Genomic DNA, 23,803 nt, shown 5'->3' on the forward strand with positions numbered 1-23,803 from the left:
GGGAAAAGAAATATGAAACGAGAAGGCAAATAAGTGAACCACAGGTGTCCGTGGTTCTGCTGTGCCACTCTTTCAGGAAGACAGAGCAGAGGAAAATGAGTCCTGTTTCTGCTTCCCACCCTTTACATTTTCCAACAGCAGCTACTGTTGGAAAAGGACTCTTCTGAAGCACAGAAAAACATCATCTGCAGCCACTTTTCCAAAGCAGTGGTACCTTCCAATGTCTCAAGCAATACAATTCTTAAGGTGTTACAAAGGAAATGTGCTACTAGCCACACAAAACTGGCCTGTATCGCCGGCCTGTGCACTGTGCAGGTACAACAGTGGATATGAACAACTACAACAGAGTGAAAATGTGTGAACAAAGAAAAACAACTACTCCAAAGTGGCTGGCTCCAAATGACATAACTACCCTTCCCATTAATGTGTCACAACTAAAATCTCTTTGGATTATCAAACTTGCCTGATCTCCTTAACCAAGAAGGAACACATTGTCCTAGAGGAGTCTTTCCTGAATAAAACTCCAGGACAGACCTACAGAAAGTTTCACAAAGTCTTATAAATGATAGTAATACTCTCTGCTACCAGTGATATGAATCTTAGACTTACTAACAAAGTGATTATATAAAGTAATATAATTCATATTCTTAGTGAATATTTAATTTCCTGTATTTTGAAAGATGTCAGCAAGAAATAATCAAAAAACACAACACAACAAAGGTAGAATATTTTACAAAATAATAACCTTCTTATTAAGAGTCTTCCATCGGGTGTTGACATCTTCAAGGTCATGTTCCAGGTTTTCTGTGTTGGTTTTTGCAGCACTTTGAATAAGGCCTTGACCCAACCAATTTACCTCCTGTTGTTTTACCTGCAGTGGTTCAATTTCTTCTTTCTGGAATACCTGCAGTTGAAATTCAAGACATGCATGAAACATTGCATCTTCTGACATGAAATGTACTTGGTGTTCACATCACTCTATACAACAAAAAAAATTGCTGAAAATTAGTGTCTAGAAGAAATCACTTCTCATCAGCACCTTCCTAAAAAAAGAAAAAAAAAAAATCAGTAAATCTAAACAGAACAGACCAAATCTAGCCTGAGTAACTGCAATACACCATAGAGGAAAAATAATGTAAGTTTCCATGAGTAATTTGAGACAGGACAGAAAGGGAGAAGGAGAGAGAAGCAGGGAAAATTTGGGGTGTGTGCTGGGGCAGGGAAGAAAGAACTTTAAATAAGGGTGCAGGGAGTGTGGGGGGGCTAATGAGTTCTAAAAAAGATTTCATCTGTTTTATTATGTATCTACAAAATCTACCAAAAAATGGCAGAGAAGAACTGTTAAGTTTTCCTCAAATAAACAAACAAACATACACCAAGAGAGACAACTGAGCATTTTTCCCTAAATTAGGACAAAGGCAAAGGTTTTAAGTTAAAGAAACAGAAAAGGAAAAGATGTTTTAAGGAAGTTTTTAAAAGAACAGAACGGTAACAGGTGAGGAGGAGGCACTACTGATGCTGCTAAAACAGTATCCCAGCAGACACCATAGGCTAATGGGGTTTCATTCAGAAGGATATTCTTGCATATTACCAGGGCTTTGTTCATACCTAAACAGCAGTTTGAGCAGTTTTCTGTTTGCGTTATTTCACACTTTCAGGTATTTAAGCTTTTTCAGAGCCAGATTATTACCATTAGCAACAGCAATGTAAATCTCCATTTGTATTCAGCTGCATCAGGCTGCACTGACACCAGTGTCAATGAGATCAGAAAATGGCCTGGAGCCCCTGAATTAATTACACAGGCCAGTGAAAAATAACCAATGAATAAACAATGCTAAAGAATGCTCAACTTCTGACCCTAAATCCTTCTATTTCTATAGCAGCATTCAGCAACAATTTTGGTGTACACTTTGTGCATTCAAAGTAACCTTTCTCAGCATCCTGAAAAGCAAAGATCACTGAACATAACAGTGACTCTCCTTTACACCAAACAGTGTGGCAAGTGATTGCTTTTAAAGCAGCAGACCTCAGGTGGCAAAGCACACTTCCACCAGCTTGACAAATCAATCTAGAAGCTAGATCAACTACCCTAAACATGAGAGCTGAAATAAATTAAGCACCCCTACGAAATTTGTTCCTACAGACAAACCCCCCTGAAAACTGGACTGTGGTTACATGAAAACAGAGAGGGTGAAACCAGCTGGCTGCTCCCTGAAAAAGGAAAACACTCGTGTTTTTCTGGACTGTAGGGTAGAGGAGGCAGAAAAATATTTCCACACAGAACCAATAACAAATTCTTCTTTTATGTGCCATAAAGTCTCATCTTTTGAGAACAATGTCCTGCTTTTAAGGACTGATCTCCATAAATCTGCCCTTTAAAATCGTGTGCCTTCTTTGCAGAGAGAAGCTTAAAATAAATTACAATTATTGCTAAGGCCAAAGTTTACCAGAACAACTCAGCAACCAAGTTTGAAGTATCTCAGATTTCAACCAGAGTGGGAAGAAAAAAATTACAGACCAAAGAAACACCCTTTCCTTATTACAAAGCTTCACTTCTTACCTCATCCACCACTTGCAAAGTGCTGCAAGACCCTGCACTTGTAAAATACTACTACTGCAACGTCAGATCTGCTTTCTGGCATGCAAATGCCGAAGGCAGCTTTCAGAAGAGGCGGTGAGCCTTTAATCTGCATGCTTTGGAAACCACAACGATCTGATACTACTGCTTATACCTTAGTGACTAAGGCAGCGCTGAGCACACGGGCTGTAGTTGCCCTTGAATGGCACTGTCTGTAACCACACCGTCCCAACACAGAACACTTCCAACACCGGGTATGGAAGAGGCACTTCCACATCAGGAATAACAGGTACCAACTGGTCAATAAGTAACCCTACCCACCCACCCACCCCCCTCCCCACAGCTGGAAGTAACCATTTCTCTCAGAATGTGCCCCAACTCATTTTCTACACTTGTCTATTTTAGATATCCTGTGTGTGCTACGCAAAAGACACCGATTACTACATCTGCCAAATTCATTTTAAAAATAACATTTTTGCAAACTGAACAAACTTAAAGAAAGCTTTGAAAAAGTATCTTTAAGGCTGCATTACAACTACTTCACAAATCTATGGATTGTGGTAGTCTTTTTAATTACCTTGTTAGACAATAAGCCATTGCAGACTGTATCTAAGGTTTCTTGGATGCCAGTAGTCCAGATATTGCCTTTACTTCTCCCTGGAAAAGCTTTTGGACAGTTTAGAGTACTATCTAATTCAAGCTGTTGAACAGAAAACTCCATTTCGTTTGAGCCTGTATGTGCTATACTGGATTCCTCTGTATCAGACAAAATCTCATATTTTGCTAAATCCAAGTCACTAGTATTTACAGCAATGTTCACAAAATAAACATCTACATGAGAAGATGCCGCATCTGCATAATCCTCCTCTACTGTTGTGACTTCTGGTTTTTCATTAACTTCGTATGCATTTTGCACATCATTTTTGTTCAGGGAAACAGTTCTTCCATCACTTTGAAGAGGAATTTTGTGTGAGATAGCTCGCTCTTTGAAGCCTTGTAAGTGAGAATATTTCCCTCCCATTTCTTCCTGATCACTCTCACATGTCTGTGCATGGCTCTGTTTTACTTTTCCAGAGGGGAAAGTGTCATGCAATGTCGATCTGCAGCTTTCTTTGACAGGGACACTAACGCTTGCAAGCAGTGGGGTCTGCTGCTCTCTGCAAGTTGCTGGGAAGTATGTTCTGAACTGACCTACTGCTTGGATATCCTCTGCAGAAGATAAGCTTTGTACTTGAGCTTGCTCCCCTGCTAACAGTGTATCTTGTTTTTCTTCCCTTTCTGTTGGAGGGCTGCATAAACCAGAATCATCCTCTTCTGAGGTAAGAGAATTGGTACCCCATTTGCATTTGCCCGATCTAGCTGTATCTGACAGATCAGCAGTTTCATTAAAGGAGCATTCACTTTTATTTGTGTAATCTGAAAAGTTGGGTGGAACAAACATTCTCCACGATCGCCTGTGCTCCTTCTTTTCTGTGTGAGACCTGGCTTTGGGTAATCCAGCTGTCCGAATTATATCACTGTTAAGTTTGAGAGCATCAAAGATCATTTTTTCATCTAACCTGCTAGCTTCACGGCTTCGGAGCTCAAAAACACTGGAAGAAGTAAGGGCACCATTGGAGCACAAAGTGCTGATGTCCAGGGTTCTATGGCTGTAGGGTAAGGTCCGATCTGTGAAATGCCTCGAGGAGAGGCTGCCCTTGGAGCCCGAATCAATCTGTTCATTCAGCCGTACAGTATCATAGATAGACCTCTGGGGAACGTAGCAGTCTTCAATATTTAGATCTTCATCTTCTTCCCCTTTGCTAACACACGGAGGGTTCTGACGCAGACAGTCTGGCCTGCTAAGTGGCTTCCCCATCCTTAAAGTATTTGCACAAGTGCACCACTATACCTCCGTTTTCATAGATATAGGGGAAACATTAAAAAACACTAGCACTCTGAATAATTATAGTAAACTTGCCCTTAGCATAAGATGCATAGATACAAAATATACATCATAACTTATGAGGTGGCTGAGATCATTCATAATTAGTGCATCAGTTTTAATGCAACTTTACCTGGATGTGAGGTTCCCCCTGCCTCTAAATATAAAGTGCTTCAGTAAGAAAGTAACAGAATCCTCCCAATGTCACAGGAAAAGTGTAACAAAGCCCAGCAGTGGCTTAAGTATTTCAAACACTTCACAGAAGGCTTCATATCTTTTTTCCAGGTCAGAATTTGTATCTGAAATCTCCCGAATAAGCCTTCCAAGTGAAAAAGCATTAGAGAAGGCAGCACATTATCTTCTGTAGGTAACTGCTTAACTGTAATCCATTTAACTGGTTTGCAGAGTTCCATCTCCTTTATAAATAAAACATGGTGCGGCAGCTTAAAAAGATAGAATCCACAGTGGCTAAGACGCAGACAAAGGCACGGAGCAAATCTTGGGGAGGGGAAATAGGTTAAATCCAGAACAGTAAGAATAATAAACCAGCCCTTTACTTTTTTGGCAGTAGTTATAAATAGCCTTGATCCGAAAGGCAGCTTATCCTCCTCTTGTACTAGGCTTGCCTCTGGTGCCTCCACAAGTGCCTCATCACTTTCCAGTGGCCAAGCCAATGCATCCTTCTAGCAGACAGTCGGAAAACAAATGTTTTAGGCTGGCTTTTCTAATACCATCCTGGAGAACTGTTTAAGGCAACCCCAGAGTAGAACAAGCGCGGCGTATCCCTCCGAAGGCACGGCAGGTTTACAAACAGCAGGTCCCGGCTATACGCTGCAGAGAGCGGGCTGTCCTCTCTCCTTCCTCTTCATTTCCGAAGCGCAGCTGCGAAGGAGGCGAGGGAGGGAAGGCCACCACCCCCCCGTCCCGCAAGCGCCGGCGCGTACCGCCCGGCGAGGCCGTCCGGCTTTGCAGCTCGCACCGTTCGCTCTCCCGCGGGCCGGCGACGCCCGCCCAGCGCTGCTCTGCAAGGAACGCCCCGTTTCGCTCTTCAGGCAACATCTGCTACCGGCCCACCCGCGCCCGCAGCGCCGCTCTGGGGGCTGTACCCCCTCCCCGCCGCCTCCTTATCTTCTCAGTTCTCCGCGCCTTCACTTCTCGTTCATCCTGGTGCCGATGGCATGGGGCGGGCTGAGCCGCGGCGGCGGGGGGCTATACGGCGGGAGGCCTCGCCGCCCGTCCGGCGGTGACATCAAGCCGCACGCCTCAGCCCGCTTGCTCCTTAGCGCCGGAGGAGGCAGTTGAGGCCGCACGCTGCCCCCGAGCCGGGGATGCCCGGCCCAGCAGGGAAGGAGGGCGCGGCTCTGTAAGGTGAGCCGGCACCGCTCCTACCAGCTCACTTTCCTGAGGGAGATCCCAGTAACCAGCCGAGTTGCTCTCAGCCACCCCACCGCCCAGTCTAATGAAGTCGTCTTGTAACCGGTCACTTCCACACGAAAGTTAAATTGAAACTTTATCTGTGTATTACATTAAAAACAAAACAAAACAAAAAACCCCTGCCCAAGCTCGGTTCTAGTGATTAGGTCTTGGGAAAAGTTACATATTACTCCACTTGACCGGCAAAGAAAGACTTTCATTTCAGCTCTGATTCTCTCCCGTCTCGTTCATGGCTCTGAGGCAACAACTGAGGGTGGTGGCGTCCGACCGGCAGTGGAGAGGAGACTGCCATCCAACGAACGTGGCAGCACCAACCAAGCCACCCTACTCCCAACGAAAGAAACACTGGAATTTTGGGAAAATATCTATATTTGGAAAACTTTTATTTATGGGACTTGAAGTGGCACAAAACCAGCCTAACAGGACAAAGATTCAGGCTTTGCTCATTTACATCTTTCAAATACTGTTTAACACTTTGCACCTACACTTCTAGCTCATAATTATGTAGGTGAAGGGTTGGGAGACTCACAGGCAATTCACCAAGAGTACAGGAGAAGCTGTCATAACCAAGCTCCCGTAGAAACCATACCCCTAATGACCAGAGACCAGCACTGCTCCTGTGACAGCAGCCATCAGTTACAGTGACAATTCAGACCGGTTTAAGGAGAGCATATGGTGCTTAGTGCTAAAACTTAACATAAGGCATTAACTGCAATCAGCTAGAGCTTTCCATGTTAAGCAGTGAGCAGGATACACTGTATGCAAGAAATACAAACACACCACACTTTGTGTTTATTGATTTACTTGATACATAACCAGATACATATCAAAATACTAAAGCCACACCAGACAAATCCTCTCTTCCTCCTGTCTGGTGAGCAGCTATAACACAAATCCTCTCTTCCTCCTGTCTGGTGAGCAGCTATAACATGAAAATTATGCCAAATGGATACTCACCTTTCGATTCTCCAGTTGAGACTATATACTATAATGGTAAAGATGAGAAGAGCATTTTTTGAGGTCCTGTCATCCATGGTTATTCTCAGAGAAAACACTCACAAGCCTTACTGAACACTCATATGCCTTACTGAATACTCATATGCCTTAGTGAATTCAGAGTGCTGCACCATTTTATAAGGGAACTATATGACTGAAATTAGTCTGTATGTGTTCTACGACAAAATGATTAACATTTGAAAAATATTTTAACATTCTGCACTGTATCTACTGAAGACTTTCATATGATGCATCAGCCACTTTGAAACACAACACCTCAAAAACAGTTTAAAAGGTTGCTATTTCACCTGCTTTTCAACACAGACCCTAACTGTAGTAAATCCCAAGGAGGATTAGTATCTTATTACAAGGTTTGTAAATCAGTGCTTAGGGAAACGCAACACTTCTAGTTTCTTACTGAACATAAACCTCTGATTGTTCTTTCAGCATTATCTGCCTTCAAAGTGAAAATCAGAGGACAGGACAGCCTCTACACAACTAACAAAAGATGTATAGATGTGGCACTTAGGGGCATGGTTTAGAGGTGGACTTGGCCATGCTAGTTTAACTATTGAACCTGATGGTCTTAAAGGTCTTTTCCAACTTAAAAGATTCCATGATTCTATAACATAAGCCAGTTACAATCTTAGTTCAAGCTCATTGGCAGGAATACTCCAGGCTTGCTAAAAATTCCTATAAAGTCTAATTAGAAAGCAACTTCTAATGACTATTATCTCCTTTTGTCCCAAAAGTAAAAACAAAAATCAAATGAACCACTTACTGATGAAAGCTGTAACACTGCCGTGACACTTTTACTAACAATAATGCCTTCTAATAGCAGTACAAAGAACAATGAAAAGGTTTCATGAAGTAAAATAATTAATCTGGGGTTTTTCTTTCTCTATTTCAGAGAGAACCTAGCTGCAAATACTGCTCCTACCACAAACATTCTAGCACTGCATGGTTATTCAAACCCAGGGCATTCGGTTCAGCCCTTTTGCACAATTCCTTTGTCTTTTGCTTTTGAAAGATGGTGGTAGACTCAGTATGCCTCAACAGACCTAACTTACTAATTTTCCTTTTAGCACCAACCTATGCATTGCATTCAGGCTCTCAAGAAAAAAAGGTCTAACAAAGCCAAGTTAATTAGTAATTAATTTTGTGTGATTCATATTAGAGACAAATTCTTCATTTGATTGTACTCTTCCTGGAGTACTTTGTGAAGTAGGAGGCATGGTTCTCTTTTCAAATGAACTCCATTGGAGATTTTAATTTACAGAAAGCATATTTTATATCTGCATTGTAAAACAGATATAGTTTAACACTGACAATAAGTACTTTCAATTTAACACTCTATACTTACTGGAATAAGATTACAAAGAAGGAATATAAATGAAGCAACTATGTGTGTGTATATATATATATATATAAAATTAAATACATCTCAAAGCTTGTTTATTTTGTAAAAATAATTATGCATTTTACTGTCATGCCAAGAAGATGCACAAAGATCTAACTCTTTGTACATAAAAATTGGTCAAACCACAAAATCCTCCTCTGGCCCATTACATGAGATCCTTCCCTGAAGAGAGTTAAGATTTTATGTGAATAAATCTATCTACCAAAGAAAAACTATTTTTATTTACTCTTGTGGAATAGAAGTTGATTGTCCTTGATCACAGAAGCTAAAGCCATAAGAAGTTAAGACTGTGGGTTTGTGGCCACAGCCACATTTTCAGGCTGTGTGTGTTTGCGTACGTGCAAATACACCATGAGTGGAGCAGGATTTGTGGGAGCCAGCCTCCCTACATTTGACTGCCTCAGGTACAATTGCTCTCTTGAGGAGTAAAGAGTATGAAGAAGTACATTACCTATTGTAATTCTTCTGTGCCCCAGTAGAACTCACACTGAGTATTAAGCAAGTAATCATTGATGCTGATCCGTCTACTGTCAGTATCCCTTTGCTACCTACCACCATCACCAAATAAAATTTCCTATCCTAGTCTATTTCCTTTCTTCAAAGGCTTCCCACTCTGCTTCTTTATTCCAATATTTGCTCCTCACTTTGTTAAACAGTCCCTTCACCTTTCCATTGCTTTTCACCTCGTGTTTAATGGCACTGTGTTTTCACTCATAAGCAGAAGCATTGGCCTAAAACAGTTGCTTCAAGCAAAACGTATTTCCAGGATTATAAATATCTAATATAAATACAATCCTGGGGTAGCCTTCTGGATATAAACCTGCTACTATCACTGTTCTCCATTATGCCTCTCCAGGTTTTTTGGTCTTTTTGTCATAAAAGCTCTTTAGTTGCAGGCACACTACCTCCCCACAGAGACAGTCTGCATAAATCAGAGAAGGCTCTCATTCCTGAGTTGTACAACTGCTCTGTCTTGTCCAATGCTCTAACCAAGCACAATACTAGGACAATGCACAGCAGCTGGATTCTTCTACTGTCTGCTCATCAAGCTGCATCCTCCTAAAAGCCTTATTCTTCATAGAAAAAAACAACCAACCAAACAACAAAAAAAAGAGGTATATAGTAACAAAGTCTTGAAGCTGCACCTCATGTATCAAAATGCAAGAAATGTGGCAAAATCAGAAATAACAAACTGTGCAACTGAAATCCTGTACAGTTAGTGCAAGAGCAATCACAGCAGGAGCTTTTGCTGTTTTCTGATAGCCAGAGTGTTTTACTAACCATATACAAAGGAAAGCCATTTGTTTTTCTTTTAAATTGAGAGAGACATGTTAGGACAGACTGGCATACAATGTTAATCCTTCCTGTCTGATGGAATCTCCTCATAAAGTAACTATTTGTTCACAACCTTTGTTTCTATTTACGCATTCTGAAAGACCATCCAAATTTAAACTTGCACATCGCATTCCAAGTTTTATGTCTGCAGTGGTAAGTGCCTTTCTAACTGCGTTTGGTCTGAACAGGCAAAACGCGCCCTCTGCTGGACTGAATAGGTTATGACTTCTTTTCAAGGCCACCATTTGAATAGCAGTTACAAAACCCGTTGGGAAGAGTTACTTTTATGGTTTGCTGTGAACCACTGTACAAGTCATAAAAACTTTTTCATCAATGCTAGATGGAAATGAAACCAAAGCAGCACAGGATATTCACAGTGCTCCTACAAAGCCATTAGGAGACTGATGATCTTTTTCAAACACTGTGTAGAATTCTACATGTGTAGAATTGATGGGGCTTTCCAGCAAGCACTGAAATTTGTTTATTGTAATCTAAAACAAGCAATTATCTACGATTAATTTCAGTAATTAACATTATCACTATAACATTTTTTTTGAGCTGGACAAGGATTGCCAACTGGCATATTAAAAAAGCTATGCACAGATTTAAAGTGCATTTTTTACAAGGATGCTACAGTAAAATCCCAGTATAGAACAGGGGATTATTTTACCTGATTTCTTCTTACTAGCATATTTCTACATAAGGGTGGGATTCAGTGAAGTAAAAATGATCAGTGTACCAGAACAGAAAATGACAAAAGGTAAAGTCTTAAACCTAAAGCTGCTGAAGTCTGCAACCATGTGGAAAAAAAACTTAAAACTACTCAGATGAACAAGGTGAATATGGACTGGTAACACTGGAGCCCAAAATTCTCACCAGAGTGAATAATAAAGTTTGCATAATACATGGACATCAGAATAGAGACAATATAAAGTTCCCCAAAATGAAAATGGACAGATTGTGTAAGGAAACAAGATAGTGAAGAGAGAAGAGGGAACTAGGGTACAGAAGCTGTGAGCTGGGCTGCTAAGTTACCCATGTCTGCCAAGCCACAGCAAAGGAAAGCTTCTCTGGACCATGAGAATATACCCAGTTTTAAACAGATAAAAAGCATACAGGTAGGACTGAGTGCTGTGAAACAAGATTCCAAAGTCTGCATTTAACCAGCCCCTTTTCCAGTGGTACTTAAAAAAATGAACTGTGGCCAAATACTGTGTAGCAGTAAGAAGGAAATCTTCCTACCTTGAATGTATTCAGCTGCTGATTAATAGTCTCTGTTTCCATTCCAACAGGACCTTGTGACTCCTCATGCTCTTCAGCTCTCCCAAGCAAACTGGAAAATTCTTTTAGCTTACTGTAAAACTCCTCAACACGACTAATAGCACCCTCCACTTGATCTTCCCTGGCTTTTGCTCTGTCTAGCAGCTTGTTGCATTGTTTATTTAAAGCTTCCAAGTCTCTTTTTATACCAGCAAGATCAGGAGAAGCTTCAGCCTCTGTGGCTAGCATCATTTTACAATTTTTATTAGCATTTTCATTATTCATTATAAGATCCTCCAGCTTTTTCAGGAAACTTTTTATGTCCTCTCTCTGTGATTGCAGTACCTTGAGATCTCTTCCAACTGCAGCCATGCTGTCAAGTTCATCATCAAACTCTGCAAACTGAGAGAACATCTCTCGGATGCTGTTTTGGAAATGGCCGATTCCCTGAAGTTTTGTCTCTAAGAATGAGCACCTATCTTCAACTTTCTGGTTCACTGCACTGTATTCTTGCTCTAAAGATTCAGCTTGGAGCAAAAGGTCAGAAACACCTGCTGAATCAGACGCTTCTACCACCAGGTCTTGGGCAAGTTTTTTTGCTAAATCAACATGAGGCTTTAATGCCTGCAAGGCTTTCTGCTGGGCCTGCATCATCGTCAGGTGTTTGCTACTAAATGACTGAGGTCCGAGTGAGTCGTGAGCTTCTAGATGCTCTTTGGCAATTTTAAGCTGTTTTTCAGTTTCCCTGGATGATTCCTGAAACTCTTTCAGCCTTTGTGACATATTTTCCAAAAACTCCTTCTTCTTATGTAGTTGCTCTGTGACAACATTCACTTTCTGATTCAGCAGCTTAGTTTCTTCTTGAACAGTTTCTTTATCTGTTTGACTTGCACTGAGCAAACTTTCAGCAGTACTATTTAATAGTTCCACCATCCCATGGTGTTTATCCAGGTCCTTCTGCCAGGCCCTCACCTGAACAATAGAATTCTCTATTTCAACAGGGTTTATGCCAACTTTTAATTCACACAGGTTGTTTTGGCACTTCTCTATCCATGGCTTTAGATTTTCCACATGCTGCTTGTATTTGAGGGCTTTCTCCAGACAATCTGTTAATTTATCTTGCCTTTCTTTTACCTTTTTATTAATTTCATCCCAGTTACTTCTGAGTGTGGCAAGTTGGGATTGTAATGCTGCTTTATCAGCTCCTTGAGTCTTCTGTAATATACTTTCTCCTTCTGCAACAATTCTTTCATATGAACCCAACTGCTCAGCCATGGTCTCCTTAAAATCTTTCTGTTCTTCAATTAGTGACTGCAAGACATCAAGTTTGGCTGATACGGGATGAGCCTGGTTCAGCTCTTCTTTCTTTTTGCCTAGCCAGGCCTGAAAGTCCTTAGACATTTGCTGGAACTGATGAGAAGTGGCATATGCTGACTGAAGTTGCTGAACATGGTTATCTACAAAAGAGAAGACAAGAATAGAGGTTCATTATCAGAACCTGCTCGAATTCAGTGAAGAAATAATAATTAATATTGATTTGTTTGTGAATGATCACTAATGTAAGGAAAGCTAGTCCTTACTGGGTTGTGTTCAACTGGAAGACAACCAAGTTTCTTACAAGGTATAGACTTGTGTCTGTACTACAGCAGAGCAGTGAAGGCATCTGGACATGAATCAAATGAACTGAGCTTAGGCAATGTGTGTCTACACGCATGCCATTCAGGCAGATTTAGGGGGTAAAAACCTCACAGATGTGGTTCATGGTCATCTGAAGTATAAGCCCAGAGAATATTAAGTAATCTAGACTAGTATCATCTAACTCATGGTCTGCAGGCAATGTGTATTGTTAGGGAGATTCTTTGAAGTTCCTTGTGACCAGAGGAAATAAAAAAGCTAAAATCGAGGCTGCTACAGAGAGCAAAGTGTGATACTACTTGCAGCGTATTACTTGCTCAGTTCTGTTTTTCACAGAGTAAAGGAAGGCTGCACATTATCATCCTCCTTCTGTCATAGTCAGCTTTATACAATTACCACTGTGTTTCACCAAGCCATTAACTGTTGCTTGCCTAAAAATTACAATTTTGCCATAACACTCTGCGTCTATGCAGTTAGGTAGCTCAATGAACAGCATCCTTTTTTGGTATTCTCATTTAGTGAAGATGCACCTGAAGGAAGAGATAAGAAAAGCAGCCCTGCTATTGTGCTTCAAATCATCTCCCAAACTAGAGACCCCAAGTAAAGTTTTTATGTTTTCAAGGTATGAGGACTCTCCTAAATTCCAATGTGCAACTGCTTGGGGGTTGGACTGGATAGAGAGCTGGCATTGGGCTCAGGTCACTCAACATCTTGATAAAGACAATATACTATGATGTCATTACTAATTTTCCTTAAATAAATACCAACCTGATTTTTGCTCAATATCCTTAAACAATTTTAAGATGCCATCTAACTGTCTTGTAAGTTCTGCTTTCAAATACTCTTCTCCAACCAGTGTTGAGAGCTCTTCACAAAGAGTTCGAGCTGCATTTATATTCTTCATTTCCTGTTCTACTTCCTCCTTCATTTCTCTAGCAATTTCCAGTTGTTGTTTCATAGCATCAGGTTGTGTACTCACAGCCAGACTGCTGCTCAGTTTGCTATCCAAGGCACTTAGCTTATCAGACAAAGTTCTGAGCAGACTTTGATACTCTGTGCTTTTCAGAATGGCTTGGTCGATTCTGTCACATCTGTTCCTCAGTTGGCCAGTTAGACTGTCCCATTTTTGTGCCACAGCTGCCAGTTGCTCTTTTACAATTTTATGAGAGGGTGGATGTTCACCAGGTCTCTTCAGAATCCCTTCACCAGCCATAGTTAATTGCTCATATTGAGGCTTTCTGGTGTCAAACTCCTTGAGCAGAATCTGTGAAGAAAGAAAAATTTAACAAGCACTCACCTCACGAAAAAAAGAAGGAAAGTGCTTCTGACAAATATCATGTACAATTTGTTGTAGCCAAGCTCTTACTGAGTAATCAGCCTTTAAAAGCTGGTGAGATAATTGCATCTTTTACAGATAAACTGAGTTGTTTCCAAGTGCTTACATCAAAGAATCCTAAAAATTGAGGTTAATTTACACATCATCTAACAGAAATTCAATCAGTAGATAGAAGTAAAGAATGAATTCTACTCTAGTACTACTGTAATTAGGTTACTGTACCAAGTCAAATAATTGCTGGTTAGTGTCAAGCAGTGTCTTCTTTCTTCGACGGTTTCAATATTTGTCTTAAGACAGAACTTCAAAGAAAGCTTATTCTGACATAACATTGCAAAGTGTTGTTATAGCACTGAGGATATTTGGATAATTCACAAAATGTGTGCTGTAAGACCTCTGAAGTTTACATCACTGGTTCCCAGTTTCTGACAGTGTGTGACAGTGCTTTCAGAAGAAGGGACAAATACAATGGTTTTACTTTACACAACACTGCAAACCTTTTATTTTTATGTTAGTTAGGTTGACTTTTAAGGGCTGTTAATTGATACATGATAGTCTTAGAGTAACAGCCGCTGTCTAGATTTCTGAAGCACTTACAAACCAGTATGACATAATTTTCACATAGTATTAGAACACAGTTCATGTTTTAAACTTGATTTTAATCAATATTGACATGCCAGTTTTAATAATATTTTGCAAAATAAAGTTATTTCTCATCACAGTTTAAAATGATTGGCAGCAATAGAAATGTTTGAAATTAAAATGTCTGGTTTCTGCAATTGTCTGGTTTAACTTTTCTTTATTTGTAGTTAGCTGTATTTCTATAAGTAAACTACTCCACTTTTTCATTTTCTCTTTTGTCTTTCACATTCTTGGAACCCTATCTATTCACAGTACTGCATTTCACTTAACTTCATCATTTTATTAGCTACTGGCACAGTCAAGTGAATAAAATTTCAACAAGTTAGTTCTACAGCATAGACTGTATATGAAGACCAATCATAAAATGTTACACACACACTCAAATTTACAAAACTTCAAAGGAACAATTCTTTACTACAGAGAAACCACAGCATAACTGAAACCAAAACATGTATCAGAGCATCAGTATCTCCTCAGTGTCTTTTTCATTTAGCTGTTCTGATCATTCTTAACAATAATTTTATCTTGTAATTACTGTAGTCAAGTATGACTTCAGCTTGCTGATAGTTGCTGATAAACAACTGTGATGGCTCATGCTAATCATGGCTGTACTCAGTCCAGATGGAAAATAGTACTTTGCTAATAGCAAAAAAGCCAAAGAAACTTAAATCAGTAATGTGTGTTGGTGCTACTCACCTGAACTTGTTGCTTTTGCGTATTCAGCATATTAGGATCAATTGATAGTGGTCCCAGCACGCTGACCATTAGCTCCTTTTCTACAAGCCAGTGCTTTAGCTGAGCTTCTGCTGTCTGGAACTGGGTCAGGTAATTTGAAGATTCCTCCAGTTTTTGCTGTCTCTCAGATGTAACTTGATTGAGTTCTTTCCATTTAGAATCTAACAATGATAATGTTACCACATCACATGCACGTTCTAGCAGATGGGTTGTGAGACTACAGACTATGTATGAAACATAAACAGAGCTCTCTAATGGGACTTCTTGCTGATTAACTCCAGATGCTTTATTGCAGTGACTCAGCAAATGCATCTTTTAACAGATCCATATATGCTTCAATGAAGGTCTGCATTACAGCACAACACATGCAGAAGTCCCAATTTAGGCTGCTACACTGACCAGCCCTCTGAAAGAGAACATCTCTTTCAAACGAGGGGATTAACTGCCTCATTTAGACATCTAAACCATAATGGCAGCAAGAATATTTCTGCGCATAGGTATTTCAAAAGTACTGTGTGAGCTTAGGCTCACACCTAGGCTAACCTGTGGTCTTTTCCACTTGCTGCAAGCAAGTTCTAGAGAAGCCACTGAATCTTAAGGTCTGATACTGTCATCACTTGCTCATCCATCTCTGATGCTTTGCTAACTCTCCCTGCCCTTGAATTTCATCTGTGCATTTTCAGTTTCTTTTGCCATTTCACTGTCTTTGACCACTGCTCATTCTGTATTAACTCCCTTTTAACACTACTCAAGTTGTCTTGTCAAAATGACCAAAGCCTCTAGTAAATGGGGGGAAAGCATGCAGAAGTGCATTACCAACAACTCCTACTGTTCTTTATATGAAACTAGAATGAACTTGTTATATTTTGTAAGAATAATAATGTATGTATCTGGAGCAGTAACTGGCCAGTCAAATTTTAGCTGCACACTGTTTGAAAAAGATAAAGCCCTCTCAAGCTACAGCCTCTCTCCATTGCACTCATATAAGTTCAAAGCCCATGGACATCAGTGGAGTTACTCTACATTTACATTTTTTGTAAAGGGATTTATTTCCATAGAATTTAAGGGGTAGGAGGAAGCAAGATATTAAAAATACTAATGACTGATTAATACAGTAAAATACTCATAATAAAAGAATTTCCAAATTGGTCTGAGCTGTAACACAGCTTTACTGAAGTACCTATTTTATCCAACATTTGTCTCCACTTGGGTGCCTCAGGAGAATCAGGATTCTTCTCCAACAGCTCTGTCACTTTGTCCTTTAGTTCCTGCACTTTATTTGCACTTTGCTTTAATTCAGTTTCAAAAAGCTGCAAATTCAAGCGATAAAAGAAATAAATAAGAGACTAAATGAGAAGACTAAAGTGTAAAGTTTGAAGTCCATAATACTGAGATGCCAAGCATGAACAACAAATATCTAACATTTATATAGGAAATATTTTATAATGACATTATGCTGCTGGCCACTTTTTTACGGGAAGTGACAGATTTAAACTATATTAATAAGTATTGTTTAATTTGAACCAGTGACAGAACTAGAATAATTCAAATAAACAAGATCCACTAGGTCCCACCACATTCACATACTCTTGGGATCTGCTTTTTTACAAAAGGCAAACTGACTAATACACAGTACAGTTAACAGCAGCAACAGCCCAGGTGGCACCAACAGAGAGGAGCATGGCTTTGCTTCAGTCACCTCCATGGAAGTCCTGCTATCACAGATAGACTGCTTCTTGTAGATCCTCTAGGACCATAGTTCAAAGAGCACCATAGGTTAAAGTATAGACCTAGCAGAAGACTGAAATGGCCCAGCAATTCATAATTCATGCTATTTTTACAGACACAAGTGAACCGTCCTTATATGCCTCACAAACAGCTCTTTTATTAATATTTTGAAGTAACAAAGCTTGTCCCATTTTCTTTACAGAAACACCACTAAAATAAACACTGAACAAAATGTGCTTGAATTAGAACTTTAGTAAAAGGTCCAACTGCATCAGAACAAAGACTCTTACCTAAGCACTCTCTCTGTTTTCCAACTATCTGTGAATACTCTTCTATTACTACACTGGAAGTAAGATGGTCATGTTAGTTTTGTACATTCTCTGTTAAAAATTAAGGAGTTAGTTTTCTATCATATTTAATCTGAGTTTTAGGACTGAATGTTACCCAAATCTGAAGAAAGTTAGTTCAGGTTATTTTTTTAAGGGTAACCTCCTCAAACATGAAACAAGAACCTTGCTGAATCAAATTCTGTCCTTCTTTATCCACAACCACAGATAAGTGATTCCCTTTTTAGATGAAGCTTTACACATTTGCATTTTATGACAGGACAGAAGCTTACTGCTGATTCAGTGGTTTTCTCATATCAACTAAAAAGGAGGGGCAGAGGCTGGTATTCAGCATATAACTTAACAAGCATGACACGGCTGCTGAAGAAAAACACTGCCTTGGAGTAGGCATAAGCCACTGCAGCTGCATAGACCCCGAGTTCTGTGGAGTGTCAGTGAACCAGCAGCTGCAGAAACAGCTTTTGGATAGATACAGCCCTTCAGATCTTACAAGCAATCCAGCATATCTCTCTAAAACCACTAAGAAGATCAGAAAAGTTTATTGCATAATTAATATAACCTTACCTATTTATACTGGCCACAGAATTATTATTTTCTAACCTGTACAACTCCGGTGCTCCTTTCACTCCACTGGCAGTCTGACAGATTTGCTGTAAGCCTGACTGGTATGCTTACAAGGATCACATAAATACTCTCTGCAACATTAAGCTAAGCTGAGATACTGGCTGTTCAAAGAGAATTTGCCCAGTAAGTGCAAGAAAGAGTACTTTTTTTGAAGGCACAAAGTACCTTATGTTTCTCAACTTGGGCTTTAACCGCTTCACTATCGGTTGGAGCAGCTTCCCAATCTGATGCAGTTTTGTCCATTTTTTGCAACCACTGCATCATTGAGGTCGATTCTTCCTGAATATTCTGCATTTTTGAAAGCATACTTTCTAGTTCTGAAATCTTTTCCTTCAATGAAACTCCCAAATCTTCATAACTGTGATTTACATCAGACATAGCTTGTTGAACAGTTGTCAGCTCTGTAAAAGGAAAGATGCACAAAGACTACATTAGAAGTTACAAACCCTTCAAACAATAGACTTCAACAACTTCTATACACTACTCTGAGATACAATAGCCAACAGCCCTCCAAATAAGAAGTCACTGAATGTATTAGTTATTTCCATTTCACACTAAAGGTGGTAATACTGTATCCGAATCACCTATTTGCAAGAGTTTCTGATTTCACAGAAACCATTACATTAATACACACAGTTACATAAATACCTTTCAATCTTTCTACTCATTGCTATTTCAGTATTTTAACCAACAAGTCCATGGCAAAAAAGTATACTGGACTACAGTTCAGTTAGTTGCCTGAGAGCCTAACAGTACTGCAAGAATATTTTTTTCACATTCACATACCATTATAAATGTGTTTTATCACTAAGAGAGCAGAAGCAGGCAGACTACTATATAAACTAATTTAGAAGAAGGGACACTGCAGACTCAGGAATTGGTATGTGGCTATGTATAAGCACGTGCAAAACTCCCATTTAAGGTCCTTTGTTTCTGTAAAGAGGTTGGTCACACAGTGATACAGATGTATGTAAAGTAGGTGCCTTTGTATATATACGTTTCTGTGTTTTGAACGCTGGTGAGTGTTAAAAAGCCACATCCACACATAGCAGAATTTTCTCAAAAGCCACATGTTATATTAAAACAGCTATCCCTGTATACATTTATAGGAGTACATATTAACTCATAAAATAGCCAGATATGACCTGTCTTCACAACCAATATTGAAGATAGGTAGTTCTACAATTGATTTTAGTATCATGTTCTAGTCAATATAGTTGCGATGCATGATGGCAGGGGGGTTGGAACTAGATGATCCTTGTGGCCTTTCCAACCCTGACTGATTCTATTATTCTATGATTCTATGGTGATGATGATGTGAAATTTAGCCTAGTAGTGACTGCTACAAGCAGATTTATGTACATTGAAGAAATACTTACATATTTAAGTTTGTATTTATATAGTATATTTCTTTATCACATCCTGAAATTTTTACTGACCTTTATTTTTAAGGAAATCCTGAGTTCCTGGAGCTCCTCCTTCACCATTTAACATTGTGCTACCTGTAGATCAAGAGAGATGAAGTAGGCCTTCATACCACCAAAAACCCAGCACTCTATTTCCTCTTCTACACAGCTCTCATAATAACATTAAAGAAATATCTGAATGCTAACCTTTTAACAGCATTTTCTTTAAAGCAATTTAAGGTTGGTTTATGTTCTAAGCTTCCCCAGCCAGCTAGTACTTTAAGTGGTACCACATATATGCAGTGTATGCATGTATAAGTCATCCTACCACTCACAACAGTATGATAAATGAACAACTAGTGGACAAAGGTCTGTGCCCTAGCTGTGAAGCCATATGGCTAATATCACTTCCTTCCTCTCCTCAAAAGGAAACTGTTCCCTACTGTCTACCAAGAATATGTTTTTACCTAGCCATGTCTGGGTATGGCCTGGGAGATGGCCAGCTGGCAAATGCTGAGACAGTGAGGACGGCACTAAACATCAAACAGCAAAGACACTCGGAGTGGTCATTGCAAAGCCGCCTTTACCCACCAGAGAAGCGGCTGAGTTACCCATCACTGTAAGTATTTCGATGTGTTGATATGGTGCTTAGGGACATGGTTTAATGGTGGACTTGGCAGTGTTAGGTTAACAGTTTGACTCAATGACCTTCAAGGATCTTTTCCCAACCAAAATGGTTCTATAATTTTGCAGCACCACACCTTTGCAGAAGAAGCCCCCGATACCAGCCAGACAAGTCCCTCCTATCTTGTTGTCCTGGATAGGACACCTGGGAAGGACCACACAGAGGATACCCAACAGAACCAGCCAATGCGATAGTCAATACCACACAGACCTTATTATTGTTATACAGGGGTGAGGGGTGAGTTTTGAGCAGGGCAGCTACGGGTAGGGGTTGATGAGCACTGCAGTTACTGCCACTTATGTATTATTTCATTAGCATTATTGTTATCAACATTGTTTCTTCTCCCTTTGTGCTGTTCTATTAAACTATCCTTATCTCAGCCCACTGGGTTTTGAAATTTCCTTCTGATTTTCCTTCCCAGTCCCAGTGGGGAGTGGGGGGCAGTGAGCCAGTGGTTGCATGGGGCTCAGCTGCCCATTTGCCAGCTGGGCCTAAACCAGCAGGACACCTGTCATGAGCATGACTTGAGCACATGCTCCATGATGGGGATTGCAACATGGAGCCCTTACTATTACACCTAAAGCTCTGCGTATTACTCAGAGGCAGCCACTCAGCCTAATAGAATTTCAAAGCCTCTGGAAACAGGGCTACATGGGCTTTGTAAAATGGTGTCAGGCCACAGAGCTGGGGCATGTGGTCAAACCACAGAGAACTGCAAAGACAATCATTTCCCACTCTCCTGCACATATGTATTCCCAGATGAGCAATTAACAGAGAAAGATTAACGGTTGCCTTGGAAAAGGCTATGCACCCAGCCCACAGCACCAGCTGGACAGTGAGGACCATATTAATGGCAGCTGGAGGATGGCAAGAGAAAACAAACCAGATAAGAGAAGTCACAGGCCCCGGTCAGGGCCTTGTAAATCTTCATGCTCTATTAGCTGGACTCCAGTATTTATAACTGTGATTAAGTGATACACAGTACAGCTCTTGTCTAGGAGTGCAAATACTCTAGTCTGGAGGATTACAGCTGCTCTTATAGGCTAGTTACTCAATTTTTTTTCTATCTGCATGCATAGAAACAGAGAAAGCGGCAAAGAAAGGAGCCCAAATATCCCACATAAGGTTCCAAGATATTCTTTGAAAGATTTTTATTTAAAATTTAAATGAGAACAAAACCAGAGGCAGTTACTACAGAGCCATGTGAAAGAAAAGTGTTCTGCTCTTTCTAAAAAGCGGTTCTCTGCCAGTCCCCATCCTCCCAGTCCTCTGCAGATGACCAATAAAGGCCAACACACTTAAATTTATTTCCAGATTTAGTCGGTTGAAAAACTGACTGAAAATGTGCTTATGGCTATTACAATGCCCTAGGTACCACATGCCATTAACTATGGTTTGAATGATACTTAGCAGAACTACTGGTTTCTGTAAAACAAATTACCATTTAAACACTTGAGTACATAAATTCAAAGAAAGACATCTGCTGCTAGTAAAAAGGGTTTAACTGAAGCTCCAGACTAGAAATACATTTTGGCCCATGAAAGTCATACTGGGATATTGAGCTTGTTCCTTTGTGTGCTGTTGACTGAACTAAAATACTGACTGATTTATTACTGACTATTACGTATGTCATGATACTGGAATGACTAGGTTCACCTGGCTTACTTTTTACATAAAAGATGTCTCATCACCCTTCTAACAATGACTCCATAACTCTGCAAACCTTTATGTGTTTGTTTGGTGTGCCAGACCAAGCAAACACATAAAGCAAGCTTGGTTGAATATTCACAAGTCCATGGGCCCTGATGAGATGCACCCAAGAGTGTGGAGAGAACTGGCTGATGTTATCGCTCTGCCAATCTCCGTCATTTTTGCCAAATCGTGGCAGACAGGAGAGATGGCTCAGGACTGGAGGAGAGCCAGTGTCACTCCAGTCTTCAAAAAGGGCACAAAAGAGGTTCCAGGGAACTATTGGCCAGTCAGCCTCACCTCCATCCCTGAAAAAATGATGGAGTGGCTCTTTCTGGAGGGCATCTCAAGGCACTTGGAAGAGAAGAAGGTTATCAGGAGTAATCAGCATGGATTTACCAAGTGGAAATCACGCTTGAGTAATCTGATAGCATTTTACAATGCCATAACTGAATGGGTAGATCTGGGGAGACCAGTGGATGGAATCTACCTTGACCTTAGCAAGGCCTTTGACACCATCTCCCATGACATCCTAGAGAGCAAGCTCAGGAAGTGTGGAATGGAAGAGCAGACAGTAAGGTGGATTAGGAACTGGTTACAAGATAGAGTTCAAAGAGTGGTGATCAATGGTGCCAGCTCCAGCTGGAGAGCTGTAACTGGTGGAGTCCTCCAGGGATCAGTGCTGGGGGTCCTGTTCAATATCTTCATCAATGACATTGATGAGGGAACTGAGGTCTGCTCAGCAAGTTTGCTGATGACACCAAACTGGGAGGCTTGGCTGAGACACCTGAAGGCTGTGTGGCAATCCAGCAAGACTTGGACAGACTGGAGAGCTGGGCACAGAGGAACCAAATGAGGTTCATCAAGGACAAGTGCAGACTCCCCAGACAACTGCATCTGGGGAGGAATAATAAACTGCACCATTACAGGTTGGGAGGTGATCTGCTGGAGAGCAGCCCCATGGAGAGGGACCTGGGAATTCTGGTAGATAACAAATTGTCCATGGGACAGCAGTGTGCCCTTGTGGCCAAGAAGGCCAATGGGATCCTGGGGTGTATTAAGAAGAGTGTATCCAGCAGATCCAGGGAGGTTCTCCTCCCCCTCTACTCTGCCCTGGGGAGACCTCATCTTGAGTACTGCATTCGGTTTTGGGCTCCCCAATTTAGGAGGGACAGGGACCTGCTGGAGAGGGTCCAGAGGAGGGTTATGAGGATGATTAGGGGACTGGAGCACATGCTTTACGAGGAGAGGCTGAGGGACCTGGGGCTTTTTAGTCCGGAGAAGAGAAGACGTAGAGAGGATTTAATAAATGTTTATAAATATCTGAGGGCTGAGTGTTAGGAGGGAGGGGACAAGCTCTTCTCACTTGCTCCCTGTGATGGATGTAAGCTGCAGCACAGGAGGTTCCACCTCAACACAAGGGGTAACTGCTTCACTGTACAGGTCACAGACCACTGGAACAGGCTCCTCAGAGAAGTTGTGAAGTCTCCTTCTCTGGAGACTTTCAAGGCCCATCTGGATGCGTTCCTCTGTGACCTGAGCTAGATTGTATGGTCCTGCTCTGGCAGGGGGGTTGGACTGGATGATCTATTTGGGTCCCCTCCAACCCCTGACATCCTGTGATCATCCTGTGACACAGAATGGCCTTGTGGCCATTAAAGAAGCATCTCGGTAACAGCAAAGAAGTGCAGGTACACCAGTGTTTGCAAAAGCAGGATTTGTATTTGTCCTGCTTACAGACTTGGTAGCTAAGTGAAGCACTGAACACCAACCAGAATAAGTTTCTCATTATCACAAGCTTTCTGAAATAATGTGAAGGCAACTGTGATACTGTTAATTTTTTTTCATTATCTGGGAATTATGTACTGAAGTAACAGCTTTAGGACGTGTTAATCATTTACATTAAAGCACTGCTATGCCATTTTGGCAGTGTAAAGCAATCAAAACGTACTGAATTACAAGTTAGTTTAAATGAGAGTCACAATGAAGAACAGTCAGAACAGACATGGCTAACTGTCTTCTCACAAGCCAC

General features: G+C 40.7%; 1 protein-coding gene across 6 annotated transcripts in view; it reads right to left on the minus strand.

Annotated features, from left to right (window-relative positions):
- DST (dystonin) overlaps nucleotides 1-23,803 on the minus strand; it is a 292,306-nt gene that overhangs the window by 67,152 nt on the left and 201,351 nt on the right. For all 6 annotated transcript variants that reach the window (XM_054383861.1, XM_054383860.1, XM_054383865.1 and 3 more), the window contains 7 exons: nucleotides 19,431-19,493; nucleotides 18,157-18,392; nucleotides 16,473-16,602; nucleotides 15,254-15,453; nucleotides 13,351-13,846; nucleotides 10,930-12,404; nucleotides 746-904 (listed from right to left, as the gene is read on the minus strand). In XM_054383861.1, the coding sequence (XP_054239836.1) occupies nucleotides 746-904; nucleotides 10,930-12,404; nucleotides 13,351-13,846; nucleotides 15,254-15,453; nucleotides 16,473-16,602; nucleotides 18,157-18,392; nucleotides 19,431-19,493 (2,759 nt within the window). The remainder of the gene's footprint in view (nucleotides 1-745; nucleotides 905-10,929; nucleotides 12,405-13,350; nucleotides 13,847-15,253; nucleotides 15,454-16,472; nucleotides 16,603-18,156; nucleotides 18,393-19,430; nucleotides 19,494-23,803) is intronic.

The sequence above is a fragment of the Indicator indicator genome, chromosome 9, assembly GCF_027791375.1.
Source record: "Indicator indicator isolate 239-I01 chromosome 9, UM_Iind_1.1, whole genome shotgun sequence".
Lineage (NCBI taxonomy): Eukaryota > Metazoa > Chordata > Aves > Piciformes > Indicatoridae > Indicator > Indicator indicator.